Raw genomic sequence first — 25238 nt, 5'->3', positions numbered from 1 at the left:
CCCTTGTCAGGACCCTGTGTAATAAATGACAGCTCTGAGGGTTGCAAGGCTCTGCCTGCTGTCTCATTCTTCCATGTTTTATGCCCCTGCAACGTCTCTGCCCTCCACTGATGCTGTAAATCCTTCAGATGTTGTTCCGGTGGCATAACACGCTGCCCTGTAAATCTTTCTCCTCCTCTCCAGGAGCTGCTGGTTCCTGGTTCAGCATTGCAGCAAGCGATACCCCAGGGGAAAGGGGCACATGTATCACCCACTACGACACAGCTATTCAAATACGTCGGTGTGGGCTTGCTTCCTCTCCTCCAGGACCATTGCAGCTTTCTAAGGAGAGAAGAAAAAACCCCAAACCCCACGTTTCACTTATGAAAAGCTTCTCCCTCCGTTTTTACACTTGGTCACCAGAACAGCCTGGCTGCCGGTTTGCAACTTGGGCTGATGCAGCCTGTTTCTTAAAATAACGGGGGATTGTTTAAGGGACTTGTTATCCTCTTTGGATACTCGTGAACAATTTTGGAAATGGTTGAAACTGGATAGCTGCGGACGGCAGGCTGTCGATGCACTGGGGGTTAGAATGCCTGCATTGATTTAAAGCTCATTATCTTGTTACAAAATATCTTGGTGCAATCAAATAGTGCATGGCGGAGATGGCTTTAAATCTGGCCAGAGCCAAATGTCACATGGACTTGCTTGGAAGCCGCCTGAGCTGCCTGTGGGCGAGATGATACCCGTGCTGATGGGCACTGGGAATTTGTGAAGCTTTCAGTGATGAAGAAAGGGAGGAGTAGAGCCGAAGCTGATGGGGAGATTGATGGAGGGGGAGAACCTGGCGAACGAGCCATTCCTCCTGGCTTTCTGTCAAACCTGGTACGCGCTGTGGTTGCACGGCATTGACTTTCTGCTGAGATTTCACAACCTCTCTGAATTCAGTGCTTCAAAGCAGGAAGCCTTCAAGCAGGTTGTAGATCGAGGCTTTCTACTAAATCGGACCACATCCAGGCTGTTTGCTGCTAATTGCAGTGTCTCACTCTCGGAGGAGGGTTTACGGTCCCTATTCCACCAAAGACTTTGTTACCACACTGGTCCCTCTCCATTTCGTAGCAGAAGTCGTAGCAGTGGCAAGGGGCCAATTCTACAATCTGGGAGCATCTGTCTCTAGCAGTGGCATCCCTCTGACAGGCGCGTGGGCCGTCTGACCTAGGGCATAACCTAGAAAAAGCTGAACTAGCCTACAAAAGGCGAAAGCTGTTTAGAAGGCACTTTCTACTCAGAGGAGTTCGGTGGTCTGTATACACATGAGTTTTTCTTGTGTGAATTAAGTAAAGAATTCTCCTACTGCTCCTGATGAGGGTGTTTGCAGCGCTGAAGCTGTTTCTGGGGTGCCAGAGGACATGGTCTAGGGAGAAAAAGAGGGGAAAACTCCAAATTGGGTTTCTTAACCCTGAATGCTCTTTACAGTGTCCTCAGTGAGTGTGGTGTTGAGCCTTTTTTATTTTAACCTTCCTTTCAGTGAGGGAAAGGTTCCTGCTTTGCTTTTCCAGCAGTAGAGTGGTCGGACAATTCCTACCAAGATCTGGTTTGACTCGGCCCCCTTGGGAGGACCAAACCTCAGTCTTCTGGGCTGGATTTTCATCTCTGTTCTGCTGAAGCTCAGCATCGTACACTTGGGAGTGCTTTGGGAAGGCAGGCTCTGGGGATGGGCCAGGGTAGCACCCCATGAGCTTGCTTGGACTACCATGAACCTCCCAAGGAACAGTTCCAAAAATGACCTGGCAGTGTCTCTGCATGTCCTTGGTTGACACACCAGCTTACAGATATATCCACTACTGTCACCATCCACTTGTGTTATTTTTGAGTGGGGGATTTCTTGAGTCTGATCCAAAGCTGTTCTGGAATTGCATCTCAAATATGCAGTCGTTTACAGCTTCCATAGCTGGAGAATGAGGAGCTATAAATACTGGCATGTTTGCTTTTTATTTCTGTCTTTTATCATACAGATCGAAATCATGGGTCTCTCTGGGCCTCAGTTTACCTATTGGGGGGAGCGGATGCTGTCACTTCCCTGCAGCTGAGCGTGGAGGTGTAAAAAGGGGTTGTACATGAAAGGTTTGAGGTGTAAACTGCTTTTTTGCAGCATTTAAGGTGCTGTGTTAGGTGACAGGCTGGCTACTGTGTGCTTCCCTGCCCTCAGGTGCCTTCTGTTATCAATCTTGTTGGACTGGAGTAGGACCCAGTAATTATTTTTTTTTTCAGGAGGAGAGGAAAGAGCAAGGAGTGCTCATGGTTTCTACCCCAACCATCAGACTGGAAGTCTATGCTGGGTTCCTTCTATTTGGTGTCCCCTTGGTAGTAGTATCGCTGTACCACGGTGATGGTACCTCAGTATTGCTATACCACGGTGATGGTACCTCCATGGCCTGTCCAACTCTTGCTCATGCCTTCCTGTTTTCAGGCAGAGACTATCTGAAGAGTGGAAGTTACAGAACCAGCCAGATTTCGTTTGCGTTCTTGAATCCTGGCTCATGCCACCTCCACTGTGTCCTCTCCACCGTCAGCGATGCACGTAGAGCTTGGCACGCTTTGACATCGCTCAAACTCTTTTCACAATGGGTTTTGCCTCAGTTCCCTCATTTATTTTTTTTTCCTTAACCCTTGTTCCAGCTGCAATTAAAGCCGCTGCCTCCTCTCTCCTGCAGGTTTTAAGGAGACAGCCTTCTTGTACGCCATCTCCTCGGCGGGGCTGACGCACGCCATGGCCAAGGCGTGCAGCGCGGGGCGGATGGAGCGTTGCACCTGCGACGAGGCCCCCGACTTGGAGAACCGCGAAGCTTGGCAGTGGGGCGGCTGCGGCGACAACCTGAAATACAGCAACAAGTTCGTCAAGGAGTTCCTGGGGAGGAAGCCCAACAAGGACCTGCGAGCCAGGGTGGACTTCCACAATAACCTGGTGGGCATGAAGGTGCGTTGCAGAGTGGTCGGGGTGGGGGTTCGTGCCGTCGTGGGGGCAATAAGATGCCGCGCTTGGGTGCGGAGACAGGAATGTTGGATGCAAAAAGCATGGAGTGGTCCTTCTGCTGGAAGGGGCAAGTCTTAGTTATGGGACTATGCCTTGGTTTTGTCACTGGGCTTCAAGAGTTGTGTGAAACCACTGGAGGGGGACCAGAGGGAAAGAAACAGGACTGTCCATGCCTAGAAAACATGAGGTGGGGACAAAGATTGCCGGCTTTTCACAGGGAAGAGAGGGTCTTACACTACAAAGCGATGGAAAGACAGGTTCGTCAGGCTTATGTGAGGTAGGACAAGGAGGAAGGGGTTTACGCTGCCACAACGCAGGTTGAGGGATGCTTTTCTGGCTGCAGTTCAGTAGAGCATGGACAGTCTAGCACATCCGTCACCAGGTTTCTTTAAAAGCCGCTGGACAAACACCTGGCAGGGAACCAGGGTTCAGCTATTATTCTCTGACTGACCTCAGTCCTAAAAGTCCCTTCAGCCTTGTTTTCTGGCAGAAGCCTTCTGTGTAGCCTAGAGCTGCTGGGTTTGCAGCTGATAGTGTTTGGGTGTATAGACCCCTTTTTTTTTTTCCTTTTTTCTTTTCCCATCCTTATCCTCTCTGCTGGACGACTCTCTGCTCTTTACCCCTTGTTCTTCCCACGAAGCTTTACCCTCCTGCCTGGAAGCTTCCCTGCAGGACTGATGTAAAGGACAAAGTGTCTGCAATTGCTGCGTCATCCCAGCAAGAGAGGGGAAAGGAAGGGGCTTTCCACCTTCTCCTGTAATCTTCTTGGCTGTACCTAGCCTAGAGTTGCTCCAACACTAAAATCCCTCAGATTGGCCAGCACAGGTGCCTAGGATCAGTGTTTCATTGCGCCAACCTCAGAGGGGGACATACTGTAAGGCTATAAATAGCCTTCGAGCCTTGTTATTGTCCGTGTGATTGGATGGAGGGTTGGGGCTGGGATGGGGGACCTGGGTCTCCAGTTTCCCAGGCAAATGCAGCCCAGCCAGTTGTGCATTCTAGGAATCGCCACCCCAGCTCAGTTGTTCCTGTGTGTATGCATAAAATGTCATTCCTCGTGACAGAGTTGGGGCATCGGAGAACGCCACCAGCGAGTGCTGGCCAGCAACAATCTCCCCCTCTCCCCACCACCAGATGCTCCTAGACAGCGCTGAGATCAGGATTAGAAATATCCTGGATTTAGCTGGTGTCTGGCTTTGGCTGACAGCTTTTCTGCCTCTGGATTAAAAGGCTCAGTGCCTCTGAACTCCTGTTGCAGCTCTTTGGCGTGTGAAACAGGCTTTGCAGGGTGATGAAATTTGTTTTAATCCTTGTGGTTGGTTGTTCCTGAGGGCCTGTCCCAACTCTTTGGAGTTGGCTGTGTAGCAGATGGGACTGAAAATGGAGAAGATGGTCCGTGGAGGCTGTGATTTCATGCTGGAGATTGCTGGGAGATATCCCAGCTCTCCTTCTTTTCCAGAGTCATATAATACAGTCTCATCAAAACCTACAAGGCTGTGGCTTTAGGTGCCATTAACATGTTCTTGTAACTCTGTGAATATCTCCCTTTCAGCAGTGGTGGGGCTAAAAAAACTTGCTGAAGGGATTTGACCTGACTCCCAGTGCTCTCCACCTCAGTGGCTGCAGTCAGGACACCCATATTACTGAGATCCAGTCTCGGATTTAGGTTAGGTGTCCTTATTTGTCATTTGTGCTCTACACTGCCTATGTGACTTTGAGTTAAATGAACTCCAAGGATGAGCTGGAGGGAGTGAATCTCCTCTTTCTTGCCCTTTCTTGTCCTGATCCCACTGTGACTTATTTCCCAGAGGAAGGGGAGATGTCAGGGACTCTCTTGCATCCTCTGCCTCCACTTGGCACAGTCAGGCTCTGCTCTGGTCATTGGCAGTGGTTTCTAAGCCCTAGTGTAGTATCTGCAGCTAAACAGCTGAGTAACAGTTGTGACGGTTGTCCAGACACTGAGAGCCCTCACGGCAATCCAAGTCAAAGACCTTTGCTGCAGGTCAGTGATCCGGTGTTCCTATTTTCGTCCACCCACGCCGTGTCTGTCGTGTTGGTATTGCTGTCTGACAGCTTTCCTTGCCTATTTGCAGCAGCACTTGAAACGATTTCTCTGTTTATGCTCCTGGAATAATTGTACCATAGTCTGGTTGAAAGGCAAGCCAAGCATCCCACCAGATTCACACCACCACCATGAAGGCAGGCAGAGAACAAGCAAACTGCATGCGGAGAAGGAAGCTTTTAGGAGGATGGTGGCTCAAGATCAGGAGAACATATGTCTATGTAGTCAGGATATGGGGACCTAAACCACTGGCACAAGACAATGTCATTAAGATGATGGTCAGAGATGTCTGAGTTGGAGATGAGGACCCAGGCTGGCTTTGTAATTGCAAGGTCAAAACTTGCAGCACTTGCTTCTGGTTTCAAAATATTGAAACCGATTTGAAGCCTGAGCATTGCCCTTCTTGGTGTGGTTGATGGATTGTCTCTGGCATTGCTTACACTTGGGTGTAGATTAATATCAGGTTCAATCTGCTTACTTCCTCCTGGTCCCACCGCAAGTGCAGTGTTGGTGGAGGATGAGAGTTGCTCAGCAGGCAGTACTAGGTTGAATTTGCTGACTTTATTGATATTTTCCTCAATGAAGGTAGTGGGTTAAATATAAAACTCAGCATGTTTCCTCTACTCTTCTTTTTTCAAAGAAGCTGCCCATTGACTAACTGCTGCTGTATAGACCTTCCAACCATTGAGTAGCAGGAGATGCTAACCTAGTGACTATAACAGTCTGAAACAACTTTGAACTAACCGAGTTTGGTTATCTGAACAAGAACTCATATGTATTCGATTTGATGTGAATCAAAGGCTATATAGGAGGAGTGCAGATGGCACAAATCAAAGCTATTTTGGAACTGAACAATTCTGAACTGGAGCGCTTATTATATAACCAAGATGCTCTTATGGCTTCTAATGTGTTAAATGTCCCTGTGAGTTCCAAAAAGATGATTATGGCCATTTCAGACAGGAGCTTGAGATACAAACTGAATGGCTTTCCCAAGGTTATGCAGCAAGCTGATGATGGGGCAGGAGACTGAAACCAGCTCTCCTGAATTCCGCTGCATTTTTCCTCTAACTAAACCGCAGATTTTATGTCTGGTAGTGAAGCCATACATGCATGAACCAAAATCTTTGCACTACAGACTGCTTTGGACTGGGCTGAGAACAGACAAAGACTTTCTTTTCCAGTACTTTGTTTTGCTGCAGTGGTAGCCTATGTTGGGGTACTTAGAGTGGATGGATGGATGTGCATGTGTGTGTTCACTGAGGGAGTAGAGGAATATCTATTAAAGATATAGCACAAGCTTGGTGGTCTCTCACTGATTCTTAACAACATATAATCCTTCCCATCTAATTACTCCCAGCCATGGCAAAAACATATAAATAGTCCCTTGAGACCCAGCAGAAAAAGGACCTGTGGTTAATTGACTGATTTGGCAACCAACCCTATACCCTTCTGGTCAATGCAGCACTTTCTCCATGGTGTCACACTAGCAAACAATCTGCGTATTTCTGCGAGGGTGACATTATCCTATCCCGCCTAGTTTTAGTGTCTCTTGGTAGACGTTCTCATTTAATTATTATTTTACTTGGTTTTTTACAACCTTGATGGGCCGACTGTAATTTTGCCACCACCAATGAACTAATCACTGAACATGTTGTGGCTGTGATGGCTCACAAAGTTATATGATATGACCTCAATTGCTAATGAAAGGGCAAGCTTGTCTAGTGTGAGGATGAGGTAATTAGACCAGGACTTCTCCAGCCTTCTCTTTATTGAAAAGTAGGAGCTCTGAATAGACCACTTATTAAAAAAGCAATTTCCCTTCCTTTGCCAAATCTACTCTTGCTCATTCAGCTATTCTTTCAGAGGGGTCTTGGGTGGAAGGGGTATGTGTTGGGGGGAGATGTGTGTATGTGTCAAGGGGATGTGGGGGGCTGGTGGTGGTGAGAGAAGTCAACTGTATTAAAGGTCCGTTGCCAGCAATGAAGTTTCTTGGTTATATTAAATGAAGCACAGGCAGCCTTACTAAAGCTCTCTTCTTCTCTATATCCTCTCCCCTTTTTTTCCCCCCTTGTACACACAAGTGCAGCCCTCTTTTGTAACCCATTAATGAAAAGTCGGAATATTAGAGCACTCAATTAGTTCCACTGGGCTTGAGTAAGTGATGTTTTAATTAAATTTGCCCAGTTTCTCAGCAAAGTATCATTAAACATGACTTTCCAACTCCCTCTCTGGAGCGTTGCTAAGTTTCTTAATCCCAGGAGTGCTGACCTCTTCCAGAGGTATGTCTGGTCAAGCATGTCTTACAGATCCAAGGGGCACTATTAAAGGGGGCTGCTGTTACCCAAGGAAAAAAAAAAATTGTCATGTTCTCATTCCCTTTTCCCTTTAACCTTTCAGAAGGAGGGACACAAGGAAGCCTTTGCCTTCAGGACCCTGAAGTCAGGGCTATAACCACAGTCTCCTTGAGAGTCAAGAGTGTTTAGCGCAAAACTATCGGAGGGCAGAAATGGAGAACAAGAAAATCCCCCCTCTGGCCCCTACGAGGTCTCTCTTTAGGCAATATCCCCCTTTGAAACTGGTTCCCTTCATGAGGCTTCCTTAATTGTTTTCGCACAATATCAACCCGTGTGTTTTGGTCTGCGCAGGCTCTGTGTGTATTTCTGAAGGGTCCTTGTCACCCGTGTTGCTGTAGGGTTCAAGTCCAGACCCATTCTGAGACATGTCAGCCTGCATCTCTGAAACCCCATGGGATGCTCTGGAGAGGACAGTGGGAGGTGCGTGGACTTTTCCTTGCTGTTGACTTGGTTTGGAATTCCATGCAAGGAATGGCTTTTCCCCTTAGGCAGTGCTGGCAGGGATCTATCTCGAGGGCTGAGCGTGCCTCCTGTGCTGGAGATGGACTCTCCATATCAGGTAGATGTTTGCCCAGCTATCATCTGTCTGAGGAACTTCACGAGCTATCATATAACATGTTATCAGGGCATACCACCCTCTTCATTTCTGTATCTCCATTTTACAGAGGGGAAATTGAGACCCAGAAAGATTAAGTGACTTACTAAAGGTCACACACAGGCGTAGCAAAGCAGAGACTTGCAGCCTGGTCTCCTGTTGCAGAGACAGTGTTTACAAGCACTGCCCATCCTGTCCCATACAGCTCCTACTAGCAAACACGATTCCAGTCAAACTCCAGAGTTTAACAGGCAAGCTTAAATGCTAATCCCTCTGTTTTTCTGCACCCTCAAAAAGTGTAATAATTGCTCTGAGACAAATCTGTATGAGCTTACTAATACGGTTGATGCATGGAAAAAAAAAAAGGAGACATAACGCATCCTTTAGGCAGTTTCTTTAGGGGTGTGTTTGCAGTGAGAAATCTAGCATCACGCTTTTACTGAGGTACAAATCAAATGTAGCAAATAGCAGCCTCTCTGAGACTAGCTCTTGACTTTGTACATACAGATCAGTTTGCAGGGCCACCACTGGTATTAATTGCTCCAGGTTATGACAGGTAGGAATGCATAAGCATGCTCTCTGGATTTTTCCCCTCCTTCTTTCAGGCTGAGATTGGCTCAGCCAAAGTCTTTCGAAGGCCTGGAAATCAACACTCTGGAAAAAATTGCTTGCTGTGTCCCATAAGTAATTGCAGTTAGTTGTTTATGTAGAGCTTTCTTTGCATGTGAAGCACACTAGGAATACTGAAGGGGGAAAAAATACTTTTAAAGTTCTCAATTTAACGTAGGGTTATGTTATTATTCTATGTTTAAGTGGTTTGTATGTTAATGCGTATTTCACTAAAATATGAGTGTTCATATTTTTAGAGAAGGAAGGGTAGTGAAAAGGGAAAACTGTACTGAAAAAACAGTTTGAGCACAGGCTCAAAAGAAGGGCTTTTTTTTAACAAGAGAGAAGAAAAAAGGCAAGGGAAAAGAAAACTTCTAACTACCTGGGAAACTTTTGTACATTGACCAATGGTGATGGCCAGTGTTAGGGGACAAGTCAGGTCTTCTAGTTGTTCGGGCACTGTGAAGAAATGGGGACCGTGGCTGCTGTCCAAACAAACATGAATACTTGAGCCGAGAGAATAGCTAAGCCTGTTTAAATTGAAGGAGGATATGTATATAGAGGGTGGAAGAGATTTGATTTGTAAAGAAGCATCCCAAAGTCCTTTCTGAAGTAAGGCAAGACGAGGGCAGGCTTTTTCCTGGATGAGCTGACTCGAAGGAGGTTCATCTGCTCCCTCCTCTCCCCCAAACCATAGCGAATGGTTTGAAGCCTTGGAGCCGCAGACCAGCCATGACGACATTGGAGCTCTAACCGAGGAATTCCCACGGCTGCGCGTCCGCTTCGGACTGCTGCTGCCCAGACAAGAGTTGTCTGAAAACCACTGCCAGAGCCCCGTGACCCAGCTGGGAATGAATGGGAATCTGTCCTCAGCATTTCAGCTAAAACACTGAGAAATTGTGTGTTGCAGCATGTCTGAGACTGATCATTATGGGGGCACTTAGTCTGAGCTTCGTAGCAAACCATTGTTGTGAGGAAGGATTACATGTTGCATAGCAATGCTCTGCTGTGATCCCTTTTCCCTATGGCTCTTGTAAAGCCATTTGGGCAGGCGGTCCTGCAGAGCTATCTAATTTCCTTTTAGCAGCAAGCACCACTACAGACAGTTCAGTCTTGCTCTATCATAATTGTTTTCCTCATTGTGCCTTTGTCAGTAGTTGGTGTTCTCATGACGAGATCAATGGGAGTTTGTGTTCTTAAGTCAAACTAATTTGCTCAAAGAGCTTTATTTTTGTCCAAAACTACTCTCCTATTTGTGAGACTGCAAGACCAGGTGGTTGTTCAGAGGAGAGTGGGAGGGCATAATTTTGATGTTTGATGCTATCCCTGATCCACTGATTGTCTTTGTTCGACTTTGCTTCCATGGTAGAAGCTCGCTACAGGATATAACACGATGAGGATTCAAATGCACACTTGTGATGTTACTCCCGAGTTACTATGACCCTGATGTGTGGTAGCTGTGGTGTTTAGCCCATGGGGAGCATGATATGTTTTGTGCTTTGGATTTAAGCTAATACACTTTGCTTCTTTGCTTCACATCTGTGACAAGCTAGAAGCATGCACGTGGTGACTTACCATGGTGTAGGTGAAATACGATTATTAAATAAGCGGTGAGGCCGTGTGCATTCAAGAGAAAAGTTCAAGTCTATGTAGGATGGAGGCAGATCAGCCTCTGAGCTGTGATGTGCCTTGAAAAGAAAACAGGAGCTACCTCTGGCTCTCGAAATGATAAGCTTGTGTTAAAAGCCTTATTCTGCCTAGACTTTTTTGATAATAAAAGCTAAGTTATTCTTGCCTGGAAGTCCTTCCAGGTTTGAAAGCATGATCTAGACATTTACTCATTTGTCTCGGGGCCCAGCCAGGAAAGGTTTCTCCTACACTGCTCCAAGCAACCTGCTGACTTGGATAAGTTTTGCTCTGCTTTCTGGAGGAATGAGGTGGATTTAAATGTCTCTGACAGGAGCCTGCAACAAGAGGAGGAAGGTCTTTGTGGAAGCTGGGGAACAAGGCAAGAAACAGAAGGGCTTTGCCAAGATTCATTTTGGCTCGTGGGTGGTTAGGGGCCCGTAGGCAGCAGTTCTCCATCACGCATCACCTCGAGTAGCTGCATCGTGACTGACAGCGGCAGGGGAGGCTGGCTGGGGAAGAAATTTTTCTAGGATTTTCACTATAGCTGCCTTGTAACATTCTTGAGCCCTTCCTGGTCCTTCAAGGAGAAGGTTTACGGGGCAGTTGGGATGCACCATGCTTGCACAGTGGCCATATGAAAATCTACATGCTGGATTTCATGAACTGGTGCTTTCATGAGGACGGGGACAATGGAAACCTTTTATGCTTTGGTCCACCAGTGCATGACATCTAAGTCGTCGTAGGCACTGCTTAACAAGGAGCTAGAAGTGGATCAGGAAAAAACAGACTGGGATTCAGCAGAGGCTTTGTTCATCACCGTTTAAGCCCAGACAAGGAGAGTAGGATTCATCTACCTAAATATATGTATTTCTACCCTTTGAGAGACCTTGATGCTCCTGGAGGGGCAGCTGGTGGTGAAGAGCAATGTTTTACAGCACCTCAATGCTAGATGCTGATATTTAGACACCTGAATTTGTCCCAGAGGGTGGGATTCTGCTCATAGGTTAAGATGTCTGAACCAAGGTGCCTCTATGAGCTGGGTCCTGAGGCTCCTGTTAGTGAGTGGAGATGTGGTCAGCACAGTTGGTGGAGCCTGGAGACCTGTTCAGTGGGGCATGTGCAGGTGTTTGCTTTGCTGCAGGATCCTCTGCCTGCTTCGGCTCCACTGAGCCGGATGGGAGTTTAGAGGTGTTTCTCAAATGCAGGCATTTAAACTCAAATGTCTGCTTCAGTGAGGTCAACCCTGGCTGGCTGGCGTGATTCAAGTGCCTAAATCTACATGCCTATTCCTGACTGAGGGTCTGCTGCCATCTGCTAGCTGCCAATCCATCACTGTCCGGATTTTCAACACGTGTTGTGCCATATCTACCAGCCCCATGTGGATGCCTTGGATATACTGCACCTGCAACGTCAGCTCTCCCACCGAGCTCTGGAGAGGTGGTTCCTGACAAGAACAACCCTGTCTCCAGGTTCCCTTCCTGCATTTCATGACCGTGCCTTGTTCAACCAGCTCTAACTCCAGCCAAGCCTGCCCGTAGGAGCGTGTCTACCAGCTGCGCCAGCTCCTGTGGGTTTCTTGCTTTCCCATCTCCCGTAAAATGGTGGTCGTCTCCTTTTCCAGGTGGAGCAGATGCGAACGGCTTGGGGGAGGTGGAAGGGTTGAGAAAAGCCTGAACTGATGAATGACTGCAGTGTGCAGCCCTTCTGCATCTCAGCAATTTTGCCCAGTTTGCTGATGGTCTGGGCGTGAAATCAGGTATAGGAGCTTTGTTTCACATGAACTCAGCTCTCACTTCTGGACAGCCAGTGAAATGTGACTTTACATGAGGGACAGGATGGGTGAGGGTTGTTTTTTTTTTTTTCCCTCGGTGTTGAAACGTGTTCTGTACGCTCTTGTCTAACATTGTGGGATTTCTTGCAGAGTTGGCTAGACACTTTGGCACACAAAGCGTGACAGCCCCTAACCAAGCCGGCCCAGCTGAGTACTATAAGCAGTAACACATCTTTCTCTGTAACCCGTCACTTGTTTGAATGCTACTGTGTATTATTGGATTGCATTTGAAAAGGTCTTGGCTGTCGCAGGAATGAAGTGTGACCATTGGCCAGGCTTTGCTGAAGGCCGTATTATGCATAGTGTCTTTCTAAAAATGTCTCTGTAATATCAGGATTGGGCCAGACCCCAATTCTGAGTCCATGACCTATTGCACATTTGCACATGGTGCTCAGCAGGACTCATGCAGCCAAATAATTAAGAACCGGATGGTCAGGAAATGGCCTGGAGCCAGTCCTCTGCTGTCATGAGGCCATAATGTGGGCAGATGCCATAATGGGCAGAAGGGGGAGATTTTTTTTTTCTTTTTTAGATAACGTACATGCCCGAAGGAAGGGCACTTTCAGTAGTACCTTGACAGGAGGCAGCTCTATAAAACAAACTGTTTGAACTTATTTTAAGGGGTGGTTATACCTTACCCATTTAAAATCAAAATGTAGCCTATTTTTGAGGAAGCGGTGGGGAGGAAGAACTAGAGCTGTGAATATCTGTTTATAATCTGTGGACAAAATGCAGGTTGCCTGTGACTGTCCAAATAACATGTCTGCTCTCATGTTGCCCATGAAGGAGTCCCAGGCATAAATCTATCTCTGGAGAAGATGGGGGAGAACATTCAGATGCTATTTACAAGGAGATGGATATGCTTTTGTGCTATGAAGCATCTTTATTGCAGCCTGATTCAAATGGGGATGGGATGCTTTGTTTAGCATCAGTCAATTTATGGGTATGGGGTCCTTTACAGGACCCGGGGGGCTGTTGCCACCTTTGTGTCTCTCCAGGATGAATAACCATTGACTCTCTTTGCTTTCTTCTCTTCCCTTCCTGCTCCTGCTTCTCCTTCCCATGCTGCTTTTCCTGTTGAAAATAACTGTGACTTTCCATTCCCTCCATCTTGTATGTGAACACTGTGGTCCCACTGGCTCTGCTCTTCCTTCTGTATTTATGTTTTGTGGTGGTCTGAAGAGAGCTACTCCCATGCAAGCTATCCCCAAGCAAGATCTGGACACCTTTCTATATGGAGACCGACTTTCTTTTGTTTCAGGAATAAGTCATCATATGCATTTACTTTATGTTGTCTTGAAAAAGTTATTTCCCTCCTTTAGGGATTCTGTGAGATGAGTCTTACTTCTCATTACAGCACCCACTGCAAGTGTTTGAATTTTAAAATAATACAAGTAATTAAGAAAGGACTTGAAACCAAGCTTTGTCCTTGATAGTTGTAGTCCAGAGGCATAAGCAGACACACAGTTTTTAACATGAGAGTCTTGACATGGAGGGGATAGAATCTGCTTCAGTTTCCAAGGGTTTTAATGCCTTCCTTTTCTTTTCCACCTTGACTTTGAAGACCTTAGTCATAAGTGCTCTGCTTTTTTTGTGGAGAGAATAAAATATAGATTTCCGTCCTAGTTGAAAACACCTTACAGAAGGTTCTGCCACTACCTTATAGAAGTTACGCTAGCCTGGGACTTGGACCTTGCAGCCTGTTCCTCCCTGGACAGGGGCTCGTGTAGACCACCTTTGGGCGCAGCAGCCCCTGACTGCCTGTGTGATGCTGTTTCCCTTTATCCCCTCCCTAGAAGCCTGACACCACAGCGTTTAGCTAAGTGGCTTTGTAAACACTTGTGGCCTTGCTTGCTGTGTTGCCTGGTCCAATCTCGGGACCCACTCACCCTGAGGTGCTGCTGAAGCTTCAAGGCAGGAGTTGAGGTTCCTCACCCTGACGTGGGGCAGCTCCTCTTTGCTCAGGATGGGGCAGATGGTGCAGCCTTTAGTGCAGGGAGTCTGTTCCCGTGGCCAGAGCTGAAAATATAAAGTCCCCCTATTTCCCTGCAGAGTGACTGCCCCACACCCTTTCTCTGGTTGAAAATTGAAGACTGCTCCCCTAGTCCTCCCTGCAGCCACCAGCCCCATCGTAGTCCCCAGGGGTCACTGCCTGATGGGCTGAGGACTGAACCCACTGGGCTGGACTCTTCTCACTGTAGCATCATCCCAGATTTCATGTTTTTCCCCTTGAAATCATCAGTGTGAGAATCCAGATTCCCCTTCCAAGCTACCTACAGCTGGTGACACAGGCAGAGTAAATCCTGGGGGCTGCATTGAAGCACCTGGAATTGCTGAACCCATCACACAGGGGTCTGTTTTCCATTTCTTCACATCTTAATTTTTCAGAGGAAGGGAGGGCACAGAGGAGACCACGGCAGCCTTGGGCTTCACCCTGCATGAAAATGTTCTGTGTTAAACGTGCATTTGGCCAGGAAGCTATGGTGCTTTTTGTTTTTAAGAGCACATGCAGTTGTCTTCATTGCTAGCAGAAAAAAAGTGGCAGGTCCTTTTGAACATGCTACTGTACTCCAGAATAAAATCCTGAATACAGGTTGGAGATGTGGAAGCTACCTGGATGTTTTTGGAGCTGCTGGTTTTGGTGATGGTGATTCAGGCTGTTGTTCTGGAGGGCTTATATATATATATTTCAGCTACACAAAGTTTTTTCCTCTAAAGTGAACTGGGTGGGATGCTATGCCTCATCGCTACTGGTGGAAACAGCACAGCTTAGCCATGTTTGCACTGAGCCTGTGCTGCTAATTGGAAGCTGCGTGAGTTTGAGGTGGTATCCTGTGTGTTGTGGTACGGAGAAGGTTCCTACTGTCCATGCTCATGTTCTGGAGAATGTGCCACCCCACCTGTCTGTGTTACAGTAGCACTCTCCCTCTTCTCTCAGTTAAACCAACTCCTTCCACTTCTGTTACATATTATCTCCTTGTTCTTGTTAAAATAGATAAATAGGTGTTAAAATATGTGTTAATCTCTTAGCTGCGTCGTAGCTTCAGATCTCTGTCTACGTAGATGAGTGCCAGCAGTGGACAGCCTTTGTATACCTTACTAGTGTCATTAACTAGCCAATAAAGCAACATTTTGGCAGGTAAATATCATATTCCTTGAAACTGGGACCCTTCTAAAGCAAGTATTTCCTGTAGTATGTATTTTCCGTCCTCTTCCAGCTCATAGTTTTTGTATCGTCATCGACTTTGTGTTCCAGAAGTGTCTTCTAGCAAACTTTTTTTGCTCTGTGTCTTGATTTCTTCCCCCATAACTGATTTTCTTTTGGGGCCGTGTGTGTCTGCAGGTCATCAAAGCTGGAGTGGAGACAACCTGTAAATGCCACGGCGTATCTGGATCCTGTACTGTCCGAACGTGCTGGAGGCAGCTCTCTCCATTCCATGAGATAGGGAAGCAGCTGAAGCAGAAGTACGAGACGTCGCTCAAAGTGGGCAGCACCACCAACGAGGCCACAGGGGAAGGAGACATCTCCCCACCCAAGAAGTCCATCCCAGGTCACAGTGATCAAATCCCAAGGACTACGGATCTTGTCTACATTGACGATTCCCCAAGCTTCTGTATGATGAGTAGATACTCGCCCGGGACTTCGGGAAGGAAATGTTACAAAGACAAGAACTGCGACAGCATCTGCTGCGGGCGAGGGCACAATACGCAGAGCCGGGTGGTCACCCGTCCGTGCCAATGCCAGGTCCGTTGGTGCTGCTACGTGGAATGCAAGCAATGCACCCAGAGAGAAGAGGTTTACACCTGCAAAGACTGACGCGGCTTCTGCTTGATGGCAACCCTTGGTGACGGGCGGTGGCGGTCTGTGAGAACTGCATATGGAGACAAACAGGGTTTGATTGACCTTCTGGGATCTGAAAGCTATGTTGAGACATAAGCACTTTGTAGGGTACAGGTGACCCAGCTGTGTTGCTGTTTTGTTGTTTTGTTTTGTTTTCCTGTAGACTGAATTTTAATGAGGTCCAACCATGTGGAAATAAGTGCCTGTCACACTGGGGTTAGACACCAGTTGACCTTCACCTTAGCTGTCTACGCAGTTTGACGGATCATTTATCCTTGGAACATCCCGATCGTTTCACCAATCCTCCATGAACTCCTGGGCTAATATGTTCTCTTTGGCATCAATAACCTATCCTTATTGCTGAAGCTTACCCAACCGCTTAGAGAGCTAAGCAGATGCAAAAGTAAGATCTTTCTGCTTTGAATGTGATGGTACGGGAAGCGGTCCTTTATTTCCCCTTCTAAAACTGGAGAGAGGTGTGTAGGGTAAGCAGGATCAGCCCTGACGGTTCCTCCAGTGGAGTTTCTGCACATCGAGCAAACAAGGCTCCGACAAAGAGACCCACTGGGAGGGTAAGCTTTTCAACAACAGCTCCGTATCCGCGTGCTTTGATCACCAAATACAGCTCAAAAAATGTTGGGTCCACCATGTTGCAGACAGAAATCTATCCAAGAAAGAGGTTGGGAAGACAGTAGAAAACCAGACATGCCTGTCCCCTTCAGTCCAATCACATATTCTTTTTTTTAAAACAATTTCTTCGAATGTAGTTTCTTTAGCACTATTGTCGTCTTAATTTTTTTTTTTTAAAAACCACTAGATACTTTTGTTTTATTTTCAATTCGTGCATGATTTATTTTTCTCTCCTCTTCCCACCTCTTGTTGATCGAATTCACCCTGTGGTAACTGCTTCAGAAATCTGAACTGGAACTTTTTAGTCTTATGCCAGCTGAATTTGGACGTGTGTTTCTGAGTAGCACAACAGAAATTCGAGTGCATCTTGGAATGCAGTGCTGTCTTGCATTGTATAGCAGCCGTTTTGGACTGGATCAGACCTCTGGAGGAGTTGACTTTGCTTTTACTAGGTCATCATTCCATTTACTCTAAGCCATGGCAGTGGTACATGACACAAGCTGTATGTAAACCCTATGACCTTAAGATTTTTTTTTAACCACTAGATCAAGAACTGTATTTTAAAAATACAACTGCTAAATGGTAACCAACTATTGGATTCGGAACAACCAATCGACGCAGAGACAAACTATCAAGTGGCCAGAAAAGCCAGAAATTGACTGCAGTGGTAGATTGCTCTGACACTGTGAAAGAGATGACAACCTCCAGCATTTCTTTTTTTTCCTTTGAAGAGGATACTTACAATCCAGGACTTGATGCGGCAATATCCTTTAGTCATATAAAAGTGGATTGGAAGCAGCCAGTGAATGCCTCAACGAAGCTTTCTAAGGAAACACTGGAGAGCGGAGAGCATTATATTTTATTTTTGGTAGCAATTTTTGATTGTCCAGTAGTAGCAATTTCCACCAATTTTATATAAGCCATTGATCTGGTTCTCAGAGGAAAGCTGGCTGGAGTTTTCCAAGCAGTAGTAGATGTTAGCCAAGCAAAAAAAGAGCAGTTTTCGAAGATGGACCATTATTTTTCAAGGTTTTTTTCTTTTTTTTTCTTTCTTTTTTTTTCTTCATTTAATCCCCCCCCCCCCCAATAGTAGCCACTAATATTTAAGCTGTTCATGTGCATCTACTGGGAGGAGAAACGATTTTGTTTTTCTGGTAACAAATCCCTGCAGTCCAGCCTGGCTTGTTGGCATCCGATCTTGAGGTGGGGGCATGGGGAGGGACAGGTTGTTACTGTTAACAGCGCTATGGTCCTGCAAAGTGAAGCGTACTGTCTCTTTTTTTGATGTTTGCTTATTTGCTGTACAATTCTGGAGGTTGGGGTAGTGCTGGAGAAGGAGGAATCCACGCACGGTGTTTGTCCTTTCCACCACAGCAAATGCACGGTGGTGCATTTGACGCAGAAAGTTTGCAGGAAGGTCTTGCACCTTCTGGGAGATGCACCGCTTTGAAAGTCACCCATGAGCAGTTTATCTAATGGTTTAAAAAATAAACTGACTAGAAACCTATTATTCAGTGTGTGCATGTGTGTATACATATACACACACGCTGACACATAAATATATATATATAAATATTGAACGAACATTTATTTATTGTAAAGCCCTTCAGAAGGACCTTATGGTTTCAATGTGGTATTATGTTAATTTTTTTCTCCCTCTGTCTCTCTCTCTCACACATATGTGCAAACTCACTGTTACATTTTTGTGTGTGTGCTAGAATAGCTCTTCCCCTCCAAAGTAAGGCTGGATCCAAACCTGCTCAAAAGATGAGGATTTTTGGGTCTGAATTACTATTTCTGGCTCCATTCTTTTTAAAAAATATTTGTTCTTAATTAAAGAATGGGCCGCAATTTATGTGCATTATTATTAATATTATTAATTATTATTATTATTGTTATATTTAAACCATGGGCCTCATTTTCTTTCTTTTCACTGGTGTCTCTGTCTCCATTGACCTCGCTGGAGTAACTCCACATTGCACTGGTGTGAGAGGAGAATGAGTCCCTAGATGCAGAAGAGAGGGCAGTGTTGGCGTAGATATCCTTGCAGAGAAAATGCCTGGGTCGGGTGGGACGGGGTAGCTTGGTGTGTTTGGCAGTGGGGGGGAGAGAGAGATGGGTGGGCAATAAGGCAAACTGTCAAAGCTTGACTAGAAGAAAGCGGCAAAGAGTGAATGAACTACTGAGTGAAAGAGCTCTTCTGTGTATTATAACTCACGCACTGAAGCCTGGATGCTTTCTGTAAGTATTTAAAAAAAAAAAAAAAAAATCACAACAAAAAAAAACACCACAAAAAACAAATTGTATTTATGTTAATGTGGATATATTACTTGCCTGTTATATATTGTAAATAGCAAGGTTTATTCTCCTGTGGTTAAAAAAAAATTATAAATAACTAAATAGTAGCGAGGCACATGTGTTAAATGTATAGGCAGTGTATAAAATATACTAACACTCTGAAATCAGGAGAACTTGTCTTCTTGGCCTTTTGACCTAGGGTGGTAAAACATATGTGGGTTATTTTTCTTCTTCCCCCCACCGCGTTGTGTGTGTTTTGGGTGTGGGGGGTGTTTATTTCCAGCATTTTCCAATGTTTGCCTTATCTTTGAAGAAAGAATGGGGGGAAAAGCCTCATTTTGGAAAAATCCAGTGGAGCTTGAGTAGGATGAAACAAGTGGCAGCTGGTAGAAAAGATGTCAAACCCTCTCAAAACCCTCTCAAGTGCTTGACCTGGGTTTTCTGCTGGTGATAGATGTGTGTTGGAATCGAATTAACCCATGGAGCAGGAGCTTCTGCTTGTGCTACTCCATACACGAGTTCAGAAAACCCTAGATAAGAGACCCTGAAGTCCTCTAGAAAACATTGGGTAGTGTCCTGTAACCCCCTTTTTGTGCCAGCTGTATGAAATTGGATTTTTCCAGAGAGGCTAATTCTACCACCACACCATTGGATCTCCAGTGCAATTCAGTGAAATTGCTCGTTTTTGTAAAACTACTACAAGAGTGGATTTGGGTCCCTGAATCTTTCATGGTGTCATTTCATATATATATATATAAAAAAAAGTGCAAAGCAGCTTTTTCCCTTTATCTTACCCCCAGAGAAACAGGTTTTTGCAGCAGATGTAACTGGAGAAGGATGGACGGGTGTAGGGGAGGTCTCTGGTTTCTGATCCCCTTTCACCCCCTGTCCCCCAAAAGTGTCAAAGTGTTGGTTCTCCTAAGCTGATCCAGCAAGACTTGCAAGATCAGTTTTGGGGTGGGGGGGTGCAACCATTATTTATATAACTTTTTTATTAATTTTTTTAAAAGAGAAGTTAGCTGATGGAAGAATATTTTTATTGAATAGTGCATTTAGTTATGTCAGAAATATAAAAAAAATATATATAATATTTTTGTAAACAAGGCAAACTGAAAATGTTTGCTGTTTTATATTAGAATTTTCTATTAAAAGAAATAAAAACCCACACAAATAATTGTTGCACCCGTCATCTGTTTTTTAACAAGCTTCTATTCTGTGTGACTGACTCATATATGCCGGATGAGGAGACATGCAAAACAAGTCCTAAACATTACGTTCTCATTGTCTTCCAGCTCTCAAAACACTCCAGTTGGCAAAACAAGCAGTGTTTAATCAAAGGGGCTTTTTTTTTTTTGAGTCTTGACACTAAAAATGAGTTATGAAGAATGAGTAGCTTGTAATTAAAATACAAAAACCTACCCTGAAACTTCAAGCTTACCCTTTTTCAGTTGTGCATCCTAGTCTTCAGATGGCTGTGGGAGGAGGAAAACCAAAACCTATTTACAATAACTAGATATTTGCCATTGCTCTCAGTTGGCCTGGGAAGAATGACTCTTAAAAAGATTGTTGGGGAAAAAAAACCAACAAAAAAATCTGAGTACACGGGAAGGTTAAATGAAGAGGACCAAATTCCAGGCTTGATCTAACACAAGCAGGTTTTATCTATTTGAACGGGGCAGTGTAAAACTGGGGAGCTGGGAACTTGGTCTGCTGCGGTTTAGGAAGCCTGTCGTTCACCTTTGGAAGTGGGGGATGAGTTATGGACCATCTGTTTTCAAAAGAGCTTTTGGGATTGCTGGTTTGGAGACCTGAGCAGGGGCAAAATAATTTCTGAGGATTTTTTTGTGGTCGGCCAGCTCGTAGACATCTGCCTTCCTTCAGCCCAGGTCTTGAATTTCTTTGTTAATTGTTTTTCAGCTGCCGTGTTTTAGCCAACATATATTAGGTTGGTTTGGCTGCAGTAGGGTTGGATGAGAACCCAGATGAAGGGACAGATTTCTCAAGGGTTACTTTCATGGAGTAGATGCTGCTTAAGGTAATTTTCTGGTGGATTATGGTGCCTGTGAAAAATTCCTCAGTTGATGTTGCAGTAAAATTAGGTCTGTTCTGTACTCGATAAAACAGGTGCAGCAAAGCTCTACGTTCCCAGTTTATTCAGCTCTGCGTGCACATCTGTTGGGTCGAGTCTGGCTTCCGTGGTCAGCTCGTCCTGGCTTTCAGTTTTCAGGATGCTAACTAGGTGATGACTTTTAGAGAGCAACATTTTCCTGCAAGAGAAATAGTGCCTTTTAGGACCATTACTGCTCATGTAACTTGAAGGAGGCTCAGCATGGCGCAGGATCAGGCCTGCAGAAATCTGGTCATTACTAAAGCAGTTAAGCTTAGGGCCATGCATCTTACCATTGAATAGGGTTTAGATCTATTTTTCCCTGATGAACATTGGATTTGACCAAGCTATTTACATGTTCCAGGAAACAGAATATTTCTGAACAAAACCAAAAGGGAATCTCTAGTGTTTGTGGGTGGGCAGAAAAAGCAAATGGATATTGCAAGTACAGTTTAGCTTTGGCATCATGGTAGAGTTCCTGTAACTACGTTTCTTCAGGTGCAGGGAGCAAGTAGGGTATAAGCTAAGACCATAAATGATTCAGAGACATAATATTCAGCAGGCTATCAGGGGACACATCTGAATAACGTGTTTTTCTCAGTTGTTGCTGAACGTTTCCAGAAATGGGCAAAGCCCTTCTCAGCAGCACTGGGCAAGGTGACCTAAAGGGACTGGAGATTCTTCCCTTTCAGCACAGGGTTGCTCAGGAAAGTTGGGAGAGATGCTGACCCGCGTGGTGTAGTGGGGCATTTGCCACGGGCCTGGAGTCATCCCTCCTTAGATAAGGAGCCCGTGGTCTGCAATCAGTGTAAGCACCTCTAGAAGGTGTTTTGGCCCATGTGGAGGTGCCAGTTTCTTCCCGCTGACAACAGAAGGGGATAAAGACATAGACACCCAGGTTAATAGAGGTGGGGATAAATTCAGGACTAATCAAGGTATGTGTGGGTAACCCTGCCAGCTCCCCTTGGGCATGGACCCATCTGAAACAGCGATCACCAAACTAGCACAGGAATTTTCCCTTGTTCCACCCCACCCCAGTCTCTTAACAATGCCCTTTCAGGCCTGAATGTAAAGTCTAGGATTTGTTTTGCACACTTGGGATGGCATTTCCTTTTAAAGGGAGGTGGGAATACTAACATGAAGGATTAGTATTTTTCTTTTGTTTTTTTGTTTTGTTTTTTTTTTTCCAATGTCTTATGGGAGCCTAAGTTATTTTTCTCTACCTCATATGTACAGCTTGTAGGTATAAATCTGATTCTGAGTGACTGTTGAGAATGTATTTAAGTTATTTAACATCTTTGTATAACAAAAAAAGCCAGAACAAATGAAACAATAAATGTATTTTAAATTATACTTGAAGCGTGCTCCTCTTTCTTCACATCTGTTGAAAAAGGTCTATGTTCAGTGGTTGTGGGAGCCCCTGTGCCTCCCTCAGCACTAATCCTGACTTCTGGTCCTGGAGCCAGCCTGTCCCTGTGGCTAATGTAAGCCTCAAAAGACTGTAAAGCCTAGTAGGGTGGCAAGCGTGTTGCCTAGATGAGTAGGATGGTGTATTTCCAGCCTGAGGTTGCAGTATGCTTTGGGAGAGGTGAAATGATCCCCATTAAGTGGTTGGGCAGTAGAGAACCTCATCTATGTCTCATTGCAGTCTTGGTGTCATTGCTGTCTTCCCCCCCCTTTAAAAGCCCCCAGGCTTTTTGGGGAAAGGGATGCTCACAACCTTCATAGGAGAAGGTGTTCTCCTTTTCTTTCGGCAGTAATTATACCTGCAGAAAGCAGAGTCAACAGCTCAGGAAACAGGTCCTTAACAAGCCCAGCCTTGGCAACAACTAACCCTGGCCAAGCGGAGTCCGAGATTTGTCCATCTTAGGTCCTTGAGATGGCTCTCCGATCACAGCCCATGTAGTGCCTCAGAAGTTTAAAAGTAGTCGTCCTTGTAGCGTTACTGTAACCTGGAGAAACACCTCTATGCCAATTTTGCATGACGATGGAGTGACCTGTCTACAGCAAGGCCAAAACCCCCAGATTCCTGCTCTCCCCCACCCCAATCATCTACTCTCCCAGTGAAACAGCTCACAAAGTACGATCTGATTGAGGACTGTTACAGAGTGCTCTGGTTTGGGCCGGTCACTGTGCCGGTGTTTTGAGCAATACAACATTAAACAAGCTCAGGGGGTTGATGGACTCCATCAGATTTTCATGGAATTGCACTCATCATCATATGTTGCTGGAAAAGTAATGATACCTTGGCAGAATGTCACTGTCATGATGTGATTGCAAAGTTACTCTGATAGAGTAACTGGCTGGAGCTCAGAATAGGGAGGACGTGGCCAAATTTAGTCTGGCTGAACTATGACAATTAAAAAAATTGTCATTATCCCAGGCTATATATTGTCTTGCTTGATCAAATATCTTTTGCTTCCCAATGGCCCCCCTGGAGCTATTTAGTACCTAAAATTCATTTCAGTTGAGCTTTAAATAAGCAGAGCCTGTTGCTATTCATCTTACAACCTACTAATGACTCAAACATGGGTGATTTGGGTGTGCAAAGCCTCTGAGAAACAACACAGTGCCCCCATACGTGGGTGCATGTAATGAGATGCTGCTTCTCTGGACGGCAGCTGTGGGATGGTTCACAGATGCTGCTTTTTCATGTGGATGAGGAGAAAGCTTAGAAATCAACCAGCAGCCACCTGAGGGCCAACTGCTCAAGGTGTTTAAAACTGACAAACAAACAACCCAACCCGAAACCTACCCCTGGAGTAGACGAAACTTGTGGCAGAAAAGATCTTACTGAGATAGCAGGTGGTGGACTATGAGTAAGGGGTTGTTTACATTACTGGGCTACTGTCTGTTGAGGCAGGCAACCTTGTCATCTCCCTTAATGGTCAAGTAATCGTATTAACGTAAAGCGTCTTCATGGGGGGGTAAGAAAAAGCACATAACCAATAATGGTAGGTCAGCAGGCAGAAGGTAACTTCCTACCCTGCAGTGATTTAATGGTTTTCACGCATGTGTCCAGGTACTCCTTCTCAACAGTTTGGCACCCTGTCGAGACAGCTAAGTGTGGGCCAAATGATTCAAAAAAGCAGACAACCAACCCAAGTTGCTTGGCAGGCTGACTGGGCATGTGATAGAAAAACCGAGCTTGGAAGGAGCCTTAGCCACAGCTGTCCTTTCAGTGTACCCTTGATAGACTTCTGTACACCCCAGGTTAGACTATTAAACAAGGGCTACTGTGTTCTTGATGGTGTGCTGGAGCACTTTGGAAACTCTGGCTTGTGTCTCCCAAGTGCTTCACAAAGTCGGAGGTGGTTATCCAGTTCTCTCCTTGCCACACATGCATAGTTCTTGCATTTATTTTACCTTCCAATCTCGTTTTCCACTGTGGGGCAGCAATCGCATCCAGGCCTTTAACCAACCCTTTAAGAGATGGCTCCTCAGTACTTTATGCAGAATCAGCATGGTCCATCCTCAAACAGAGATGATGGTATCTTTATCCATTACCATGCTGATGTTGGTATCGTATAGCAGTTTTGCACTCTTCACAGCTTATTATCTGCAGCATCCACCCAAGGAAACGTTTACTAAATGACTGAGAACCCTGCACAATCAATGCACCTTCTGCTTTTGTTTTGCTTTGCCCCTCCTTGTGACGAGAAATATCAGCACCACGCAAGGCAGATACGTCGGCTGATGTTTGGTCCAGGTAGTTTTAAGCAAGAAGAGCGGATGATTGGAGATGATGGGATTGGAGATGGGGATCCATGGAGCTACCTCTGGTCTACCTCCCGTCAATCCCTGCAGCATACCTCCCTGCCTTCCTCAGCTTCCCAACTGACCTTGCATTACACTTCCTGGCGGTTGGGTAATGAGAAATCGCAGGCTTGAAACCTCACAGCCAGCCTCCGCCAGACCCTTAAAGAGCTGCTAATGTGAGTCGTAAAGCCACAGTAGCCTAGGATGTAACAGCGTTTTGACAGCTGTTCCCGCAGAGGAAGTGGGTGAAGCTAGAATGCAGTTTGTAAGAATTTGGGATTAAACAAAGAAAAAAAAAAAGTATCAAATGAGAGACTTCACCTCCAGAAAAATAAAAAATAAAATAGGTTTCCTTCCCACTTCTCTGCCATTGCTTTCCTTAGGGCCACTGCTAGGTCTTTGCAAGAAGGTGGTTTCAGCCTGCGTCTGTGGATGTGCTAAGCAGCAGGGGAGCACGAGAACTAAGTAAAATCCAATAAACAATAGAGGTGCCTTTAGGGTAGAAAGAAG

The 25238-nt window shown here is 45.5% G+C and overlaps 1 protein-coding gene across 1 annotated transcript in view; it reads left to right on the top strand.

The window, feature by feature from the left end:
* Nucleotides 1-17950, top strand: part of WNT9A (Wnt family member 9A) — a 56669-nt gene extending 38719 nt beyond the window's left edge. The window contains exons 3-4 of the mRNA XM_075043811.1: nt 2694-2956; nt 15437-17950. Coding sequence (XP_074899912.1) covers nt 2694-2956; nt 15437-15910 — 737 coding nt within the window. The 3' untranslated portion in view covers nt 15911-17950. The remainder of the gene's footprint in view (nt 1-2693; nt 2957-15436) is intronic.
* Nucleotides 17951-25238: the final 7288 nt, after the last annotated feature.

This window comes from Buteo buteo, chromosome 2, assembly GCF_964188355.1.
Source record: "Buteo buteo chromosome 2, bButBut1.hap1.1, whole genome shotgun sequence".
NCBI classification, from domain to species: Eukaryota; Metazoa; Chordata; class Aves; order Accipitriformes; family Accipitridae; genus Buteo; species Buteo buteo.
The sequence above is the reverse complement of the archived record's forward strand: the minus strand, read 5'-3'. Positions and strand labels throughout refer to the sequence as shown.